The sequence below is a fragment of the Ranitomeya imitator genome, chromosome 3, assembly GCF_032444005.1.
Source record: "Ranitomeya imitator isolate aRanImi1 chromosome 3, aRanImi1.pri, whole genome shotgun sequence".
NCBI classification, from domain to species: domain Eukaryota; kingdom Metazoa; phylum Chordata; class Amphibia; order Anura; family Dendrobatidae; genus Ranitomeya; species Ranitomeya imitator.
Genome location: NC_091284.1, coordinates 478,488,751 through 478,498,622, shown reverse-complemented (window position 1 = coordinate 478,498,622; position 9,872 = coordinate 478,488,751). Strand labels below are relative to the sequence as shown.

The window sequence follows — 9,872 nt, the reverse complement described above, 5'->3', positions numbered from 1 at the left end:
CGCAGGGCCACGCTTAGTAACCCGATGTTTACCCTGGTTACCAGCGTAAACGTAAAAAAAACAAACACTACATACTTACCTTCTGTGTCTGTCCTCCGGCGCTGTGCTTCTCTGCACTGGCTGTGAGCGCCGGTCAGCCGTAAAGCACAGCGGTGACGTCACCACTCTGCTTTACGGCTGACCGGCGCTGACAGTGCAGAGGAAAGCACAGCGCCGGAGGACAGACATGGAAGGTAAGTATGTAGTGTTTGTTTTTTTTACGATCGTTGGTCGCTGGAGAGCGGTCTGTGTGACAGCTCTCGAGCGACCACACAGCGACGCTGCAGCGATCGACATCGTTGTCGTATCGCTGCAGCGTCGTTTCAGTGTGACGGTACCCTTATGTGACGTCATTTTTAGGACTCCTCTCAATCGAAACGTCACGGGAAGTACAATAAAAAAAAACGCATTTAGAGATTAGATAGATAAGGAGAAGTTTATGATATTTTATAATAACGCTAATTGCAATATTAGTTAGGGTATAAGGATAGATATTTACAAAGTTCATTTTAGGTGACCTGCTTATCTTTTAAACACTTTATGTAGCAGTTTTGTTTTCTTATAATGTAGCCCAAGATTAGAGACTTCACAAATGTTATCTTCTCACACTTATAAATGTATATGGTGATGTATATATTTTATAATGTATAAATGTAAACGTTTCAGCAGATAAATTTGCATTGATTTGTAAGTTTATGCTTTTAGCATAGTAGTTATTGTATACTGATTTTTCAATTGATAATGTTTTCATATACATTATAAGACACAGTATCTTTTTATTTCCCTGCATTGAAGAGCCAGATTTTATATATCATCTGCTCCTGTAATATCTGTGTGCTATGTATGGTACTATCCCTTCTTAAAACATAAATCTGATTACATTCATGTGCAATTATGTATCAATGTAATTCGCTATTGTTTGTGACTGAGGATAATGACCCATTTACAATTAGCCGAAATGCTGTTACATTGTAAGGATTAATCTGCCTGTGGATTTTCATTCAATGTTTGAGCTACACTTGCTGTCCTCTTGCCAGAAACTGCGCAGGTTACTCTGTAAACAAAGGCTGGTTTACTTAGTGAATAAAAGATTAGCACTTACATTCAGCAGGTGGAACCAAAGAATCCGATGCTCTCTAATCAAGGTAGATTTGGCAGTCCATATAAAGAAGGAGGTAGTTTTGTACAGGTCACAGAAGAAGTTTGAAAGACAACTTGTGGAACATTTCACATATTGACTATGGCATCCCTTCTGCAAGAAACTCTGTTCGAAATCCAGAGTCAAGCTCCTGCCCCAAGCAAGGATTTTCACCATCTTGTAATCACAAAGAATGAGGTTAGTTTCTTTTTATTATCCAAATTTTGTATATTAGCTTTTTTTCTTGTTTCTGAGTTTTTCCATCAAAATCATTGCTGGCTCTTTGCTAGTATAAACCTAAGCTGCCAATGTGTAATCGGTAGCCAGAATGCAGTGGTAGCGGTACTTCGAAAGCACCATGCGCCAGCATCTTAACTCTATTGGGCTTTTTCCCAGTGACCATATAGAACAAACAATTTATACACAATTGCATTACAGTCATTGCTCATCTGATGAGTGAAGTTCTAAAAACCAGACATAATAAAGTTTGCAAGAACAAAAAGAGTTTCATAAAAGTAACTATTACACAAGAAACAAACGTAAAATAACTGCTGGTAAATCCAATTACAGTAAAATAATAACTTTAATAGTCAAAGAAACAAAGAATAAATGTTCACATAATGCAATCATACAAACTTGGATCAGGTAAGATCCCTATATTTATTTACCTAAATTTGGTTACATCTTATAGCTAAAGGGTCTGTCTGGTGAAAGCAAGTTATCACCTTTCCAAAGGATAGGTAAATGTCGCAGTGGTCTAGCATGCATACAGGTGCTCTATTCTAACAGAGATAGAAGTTTCCAGTTCTTCTTATTGGTGCAAATCTCAGAACTTGAACATCCACCAATCAAAAAGATACCACCTTTCCGAAGGTGTTAACTTGGTAATTAGTTGGGTTAAGACCTCTGAGATCAGATCTGATCCTTCAGAACTGGAAACTTTTATCCTTGTGAGAATGGAGTAAAAGTGCGCACGTTTGACCGACACTACATTCATTTTCTATGGGGCTGCGAAGTTTTGCACTCGACTTTTTCCAACAGACCCATTAAAAATGAATGTCGCGACAGTCAGGCATGCGACCTGTTGCTCCATTTTGTAACAGGGATAAAAGTGTCTAGTCAAGAATAAAAACTCCCAATTCTGCTGCTTGTTGTGGATCCCAGCACGATATGCGACAACTTGTGTCAACCGGACAACCCCTTAAAATCCTTATGTAAGAAATAGCATTATCGAGGACAATATCGACATCGAACGTCAAAGATACTGAACAATAACAACCTCAGAAAACATTATTGTTGACCATACCAATATCAAATAATAAGAATATCACACAATAACAATATCCCTATGTAGATTCTTGGGGACAGTCAGCAAAGAAAGCTCACAAATAAAAGTATATACAAAAGTATATATAGTAGTATATATAAAACTATATATAGCAGTATATATAAAATAAAACGATTTTATATCCCAAATCAAATGAGCAGTATAAAATTGATTAAACAAATCACAAAATAATCAAAGAAACCTACATTCCTTAAGCTTACAGTCATTCACATTCTGTCATGGTTACCAAAAGGGAACCTTTCACCTAGCACCTCCTGGTTATGCCACCTCGGTGTGGCCCTCATCTACTTGGTATGGAATATCTTTCTCAGGAACGCATCCATGAATGGCAACTTTCCTTCAGTCTCTCAATTTGTTTTCTTCCCTCATTTGAGTCCCACTTGAGTTCTTTCCTTGTGACTTCAGCTGTACATCTCCCCCACCCAGGTACGGACTGGGGCTGAAATTTAGCCCTGGCATTTGAAATCACACAGGCCCATGTTGTCCCCATCCCCAAGCACCAGATGGGATATATTACTATTATTACCCTGCGTGGAAGAAAGCAAGATTTACTACGAGGCTAATATTTCTAATGATACCTGCGTCATAACTCCTAAGAGTATGGGTGCCTTGAGAACACCGATTCTGTTAACAACGTAGCAGACAAGGTGTCCCATGACCAGACAGGCCCTTCTGGCATTTGCCAGAATTGCCAGATGGCCAGTCCGGCCCTGCCCCCACCAACCTAGAGACACTAAGTCTCAGCTTGTGAACCAAGAACTGTATTGAACTACCTGTTCTTTCCCATCTATATGCTTATAAAGAATAATGACATCCTAATTCTTCTTCATTCACACGCTGTATTTCATTTACACAGAGACATGTTGACCAGGTGGTATCACCCCCTATTAGTTGTAATACAGTGCGGAATTTCTTGTGGACTCAGGAGCCTTTCTATTTCAAGATACTGTAAACATTGATATGGACCATCCTGATTACCACTTCTTTAGACGCTTTTAGATACGGACCAAATGCCTTACTTTTAGCTGCTTAATACAAAATGATATATACCCATATTTCGATATCTCATCTGCATATCTTGCACTTATATTCTAAAAATATTTTGTTATAGAGATTGTGACGTCTACATAAAGACTTTTGGGGCAAAAAAGTGGAACAGAACATTAAATGTAAGCACAGCGGGTGCAAGATCTCCCATGCAAAAAATCCCTTCTTTGCAAAACAATATAAAAGTAGAAAAAGCAGTCAACACTTCAGTACTTATCAAAAATCTGGTGGACTTTGTTATCCCTGGTGGCGTAGCTACGTTTCGGTTACAATGAATTGGCTTTTACATAAAGACTTTGACACAAATCCATTCTTTCACTTATTGTAAAGTAACACTTAAAAATCAACTTGTGAATCCTATCTTTCCTAGGTCACTTTAAGATCTTGGAAAATTTCTGCCCGGGTCGAGCACAGGAAAATTCTACCAAGGGAAGTAAGGAAAACGCATAATGAATTTTTATACGAAACAATGATGCACAGTAAGTTTTAAGTCGACCATCTAATGGGAGATATAGCAAAACCCATATAGAAATGCTGACTGTAATCCTGGTTTACACACCATTCAGTAAAAAGTACACTTAGAATTCTTCTGTTTGCATAGAGGAAACTGTAAGCACATGTTATACGCAGTAATATCAGCTGACCAGTTGGCATATTCTTATAGGTACATCCACAGTGTACTAAAGTGTGGTCTAAATAAAATTGAAGGTACATAAAGTTTCTTTTTTTCCATACAGGATGGAAAAAATGCTGTGTGCATAGTTCCTTAAGATATATAGAGCTATCTATAGCCATATTGGAAAAGATGAATTATCATTTTCATATTTTCACTTTAGTGAGGTCATCACAATACCTGTGCTGTGCTTGGGGGAATGAAGAATCCTCAGCGGTATAAAATTGAGGTTTTTCTTACATCAGCACCTGACTGGCATCTTTTTCAAGGTAAAAAAAAAACTTTAAAAAGATGGCAAGTATTTGGGTAATAAAAACCTTCATTTTACACCTTCAGGGGTTCTTTATTCCCGCAATTGCAGCCCAGATACACTTAAGTGAATTGCTATCTGGAAGAATTTTTTCTCCAACCACGGGGCCACAGCCACTGATTCTAAGACTTACAGGTGTATTGTCCCTATATATATTGTGCGCCGCTGCGTCGGCGACGCAACGCACAACGCACGCAAAAACGCGGCAAAACGCACGCAAAAACGCTGCGTTTTTTTCGACGCATGCGTCGTTTTTTGCCAAAAATCGGACGCAAGAAAAATGCAACTTGTTGCGTTTTCTTGGTCCGACGCTTGCGGCAAAAAAGACGCATGCGTCGCAAAACGCAACAAACAAAAACGCATGCGTCCCCCATGTTAAACATAGGGGCGCATGACGCGTGCGTCGCCGCTGCGTCGCCCGACGCTAACCCAACGCACACTAGCACAACGCTAGTCTGAACGTAGCCATAGAAGACAAGCCTCCAGAGTTGTCTCTTAGTGGCATAATTTTAACCCCTTAACGACCAGAAGTATTTTTATTTTTGCATTTTCATTTTTTGCTCCCCTTCTTCCCAGAACCATAACTTTTTTATTTTTCAAAACGGCCATGTGAGGGCTTGTTTTTTGCGGGCAAGTTGTACTTTTGAACAACACTATTGACTTTAACATATAATGTACCGGGAAAATAGGAAAAAAAATTCAAGTGCTGTGAAAGTGCAAAAAAGTGCAATCGCACAGGTATATATATATATTTTTTACCATGTTCACTAAATGCTAAAACTGACCTGCCATTATGATTTTACAGGACATTACGAGTCCATAGACACCTAACATGTCTAGGTTCTTTTTTATTTAAGTGGTGAAAAAAATTCCAAAGTTTGTAAAAAAAAAAAAAAAATTGTGCCATTTTTCGATACCCGTAGCGTCTCCATTTTTTGTGATCTCGGGTTGGATGAGGGCTTATTTTTTTGTGCCGAGCTGAAATTTTTATTGATACAATTTTGGTGCAGATACAATCTTTTGATCGCCCGTTATTGCATTTTAATGCAATGTTGCTGCGACCAAAAAAACGTAATTCTGGCATTTTTACTTTTTTCTCGTTACGCTGTTTAGCGATCGGGGTAATTCTTTTTTTAAATTGATAGATCGGGCAATTCTGAATGCAGAAATACCAAATATGTGTATGTTTGATTTTTTTATTGTTTAATTTTGAATGGGGCAAAAGGGGGGTGATTTGAACTTTTATATTTTTCTTATTTTTTTATATTTTTTAAAACATTTTTTTTAACTTTTTGCATGCTTCAATAGTCTCCATGGGAGACGAGAATCTGCACTTGTCCAATCGGCTCTACTACATACAGGCGATGATCGCCTGCATGTAGCAGAAATGCTCACGTGCTATGAGCGCCGACCACTGGAGGTCCTGCTGGAGACCTCTGGTTGTCATACCAACCCATCGATGACCTGCGGACTGGGTCACTGATGGGTGTGATTCCACCCTTGGCTGTTGCAGGCACATGTCAGCTATATATATCAGCTGTCATGTGCCCAAAAAGGTGCGGGCTTGTCAATCAAACAGGGGGAGTCCGACATCGGTAGACGTATGTCGGAAAGGGGTTAAATACGAGTACTAACTAAGCATTGTATATAGGAGGTCAAGAAAGATAACTATTAGATAAATACATTTTTAGATGACAATTATCTATAATGTATGGGGTCACCTTTGCAAAGATTTTGATTGACATTTTGAGTATTCCACTTTTTTCATTTTTAAAATCCATCATCATAGATATGGGCTTTTTTATTTATTGCAACCAATATTTTAATTTTTATAGTCTCTACAAGTAGGCAGTGCTCACAGGGTAGTAATGAAGAGCAAAAGCTAAGACAGAAACAAAATGAACATATACCCTGCTGTAAGTAAACAAGTAAAATAAATAGTGCCTATAAATAACATAGGGAACACCGGTTTTGAACAAAAAATGTGTGAACGCCATCCCACTAGCGGGATGGTCCTAACCTCTAGTATTACAACCTTATCGTGTGTCAACATGACATCACTTTGAATAAGGGCAGAGCAGGACCGGGTCCCGAATATGGATACACAGGAAAGGGGAAGCTATATAAACATAAGGTCCAGCTCAAAGAAAGGGAGGACACACCATTATCTGCACTAAGTGCAGAAATCTGAAACTTAACCGAAAAATGAACTGGCGTATAAGTTGGTATGCATGCAAAATAGGATCATAAATAGACAAAAACTTAGACAGAAACAAAATGAACATATACCCTGCTGTAAGTAAATAAGTAACAGAAATAGTGCATATGAATAACAGAGTACTTAGTGATCATCATTTTTGATCTTCAAAATGAAGTGATGAAGAGCAGTCTAAAGGCAGATCCTGTGAGCAACACTCATAGTAGAGACTATTAAAAATAGCACTAAATAAAATTCCCATATCTCTGGAACTGTATGGTGGATTTTGGAAAAGAGGAAAACAGAATAGGGGAGCAGCGGGAATAAAATAAGAGAAAAACTGACCACTTTTGATCTAGAGTCAGTTTCTCTTTAATGTTCTAAAGAGGTCTAGGTAGACTATAAATACTGTATAGGGTACAGATACTTGATAACAAACATTTCACACCCTACAAGATAGAACACTTATACAACCTGTAGGCAAAAAATGATGGCTGTTGGGTCCTTTGTTCACGTAGGGCGAGCATTTTCCAATTTTTGGTTCAAAATGTTTAGGTTTTTATTGATTTACAGTAAATAAGTGTCAAGCACAAACTCTTTGCAGGCAGTTGTAATGTGCTGATGGTTTACATTTAAATGGAACCTGTCATAATGAAAATATAGTCCTATCTGCAGGCACTATGTATATTATTTTTATCAATATTATTATAATTTATTTTTAAAACACCCTTAATTCCAGGGTTATGTACATGTGAGAAAGGGGTTACATATATTATATTTATATAAAAAAAATCTTCCTTATCATCCCCCAATGGGGGTGGTCTTTTTTTGTCCTTTCTCATTCTCGAGACCTCTACCAGAGGCCTGGAAGTTTGAGGGTTCTGCACAGGATCTTAGTTGTTCCCAGCATTGCGCTTTTCTGGACAGACAGTTCAGATGTTACTCCTGGGATCTGTAGTAGACATTTTTCCAAGGGGTCCCTGCTCCAAGTGCTCCTATCACCACTGGAATCACTGTTGCCTTCACCTTCCACATCTCCCGTTCTCCTTTGAGGCCCTGGTATTTCTCCAGCTTCTCAAATTCCTTCTTTCTGATGTTGCTGTCACTTGGCATTGCCACATCTATTATCATTGCTGTCTTCTGGTCTTGTCTACTATCACAATTTCTGGTTGGTTAGCCAACACCTGCTTATCCGTCTGGATCTTGAAGTCCCACAGGATTTTAGCACTTTTATTCTCCACCACTTTTTCTGGGGTCTCCCACCTGGACTTAGTGGGACTTAGCCCATTTGCTGTGCAGATGTTCCTGAAAACAATTCCCGCTTCTTGGTTGTGGCGTTTGGTATACGCTGTTCCTGCTTGCTTTTTTGCATCGTGCCACTATGTGTTGGACCATTTCTGAGGTTTCTTTGCATAGTCTGCACCTTGGGTATCGTCTTGTGTGGTAGATTCCTGCTTCTATGGATCTGGTACTTAGTGATTGTTCTTGTGCTTATGATTAGTGCCTCTGTGCTGTCTCGGAGTCCAGCTTTCTTCAGCCATTGGTAGAATTTCTCCATGTCAGCCACCACCATTATCTGTTGATGGTACATCCCATGCAGCGGCTTGTCTTGCCATGGTGCTTCATGGTCTTGTTTTTCCTTCCAGATCTGTTGTTGCTGCTTCCTTAGGCTTTCTCTCAGCATCTCATCTTTTGGTGCCATTTTTGTGATGTATTCCTGGATACTCTTTGTTTCATCCGTGATGGTGGCTTGGATGCTTATCAAGCCTTGACCACCCTCCTTTCTGTTGGTATACAATCATTAGGTGTTAGACTTAGGGTAGAGACCTCCATGCATTGTGAGGAGTTTTCATGTCTTCACATCTGCAGCTTCCATCTCTTCTTTTGGCCAGCACACTATACCAGCAGGGTATGTGATAACTGGCAGGGCATATGTAATGATGGCACGGATTTTATTCTTCCCATTGAGCCCATTCTTCCCCCATATATATATATAATACAGCAAGTTTGAGCAGCTGCAGCAGGAGTTACCGCAGAACTTACAACAGCAGTAGCAGCATCAGCAGCAGTTACAGCAGGTTAAGCAGCAGCAGCAGCAACAGTAGATGGATCTCTAGAAGAAACTGTCCAGGCAAGGGAGATGGCATCACCCACCAGCCAAACCGAAGGTAATTGGGTGAAGTGAATAGTACAGGAGGCCTTACAGAGGATGACGTTGAGGCTTTTCTGACTATACTTGGGAAGGTGTGACAGAGAAAAACTGCCCCCAGAGCAATGGACAGAGATCCTATACCTTAGTGGGGAACTGCAGGAAGCTTATTACGACCTTGCACTACAGGATGCCAAGAAGTACGACAAGCTGGAGGCGGAGATTATGGCATGTTTGGGTGTCACCCTGGCAGACCAAGCACAATGGGTGCACCTATGGTGCTACCAAAAGGGACAAGCCTCCCCAGTCCCAGGCAACTCAGTAGCAAGGCACTGACTGAGAGAGATTGTTGCTCAGGCATCCCCCTAGGGGTGGAGATGCCTTGAGTACCTGATGCCTCTTGGCAGTTGGCTGGAGACACCTTAGGAAGGTGCACAAAGTCTCTATAATAACCAGGAAGTGCCGGGGCTGCCGCCCTAAACATACAGCCAGGAAGTATGCAGCAAGCAAGGCCATGAGGCCCAGATCATGGAGCCGGCAGAGAACAGAACTCACAGCATGGCCTGGAGTGGTGAGTAAGAGGTGAGATGGGAAGCCTTGCAGTGATGTCGGCAGGGATTTTACACTTACATGTTAAAGCTGTAACACCCAGTAGTTCAGTATGTCACCAGGAATCAGCTATGGTAGCAAAGGCACATGATGTAAATGATGAATTTTCATTCACTATACTAACTAGAAAGGAAGATCCCCTGAAGCTAATATATCTGACCTAGAAGAGTCCCAGGACAACTTTGGGACTGCCGAGCTCAGAGACTTGAAATTAAAAGTGACCAAGGAACATTTAAATGTGGTGCCAATAGTCGGTTTCCACAAGGGCAAGGCATAATGATTTATTGTATCGTGAGAACAAAGTGAAGTGACTAGTAAAAGAGCACCTCCTCAAAACCCCAGGGAGTATAATCTGAGACAAT

General features: G+C 40.1%; 1 protein-coding gene across 1 annotated transcript in view; it reads left to right on the top strand.

Annotated features, from left to right (window-relative positions):
- Positions 1 to 1,279: 1,279 nt before the first annotated feature.
- The window catches only part of LOC138672164 (F-box only protein 36-like), a 41,180-nt gene continuing 32,587 nt past the window's right edge, over positions 1,280 to 9,872 (top strand). The window contains exons 1-2 of the mRNA XM_069760182.1: positions 1,280 to 1,375; positions 3,943 to 4,051. Coding sequence (XP_069616283.1) covers positions 1,280 to 1,375; positions 3,943 to 4,051 — 205 coding nt within the window. The remainder of the gene's footprint in view (positions 1,376 to 3,942; positions 4,052 to 9,872) is intronic.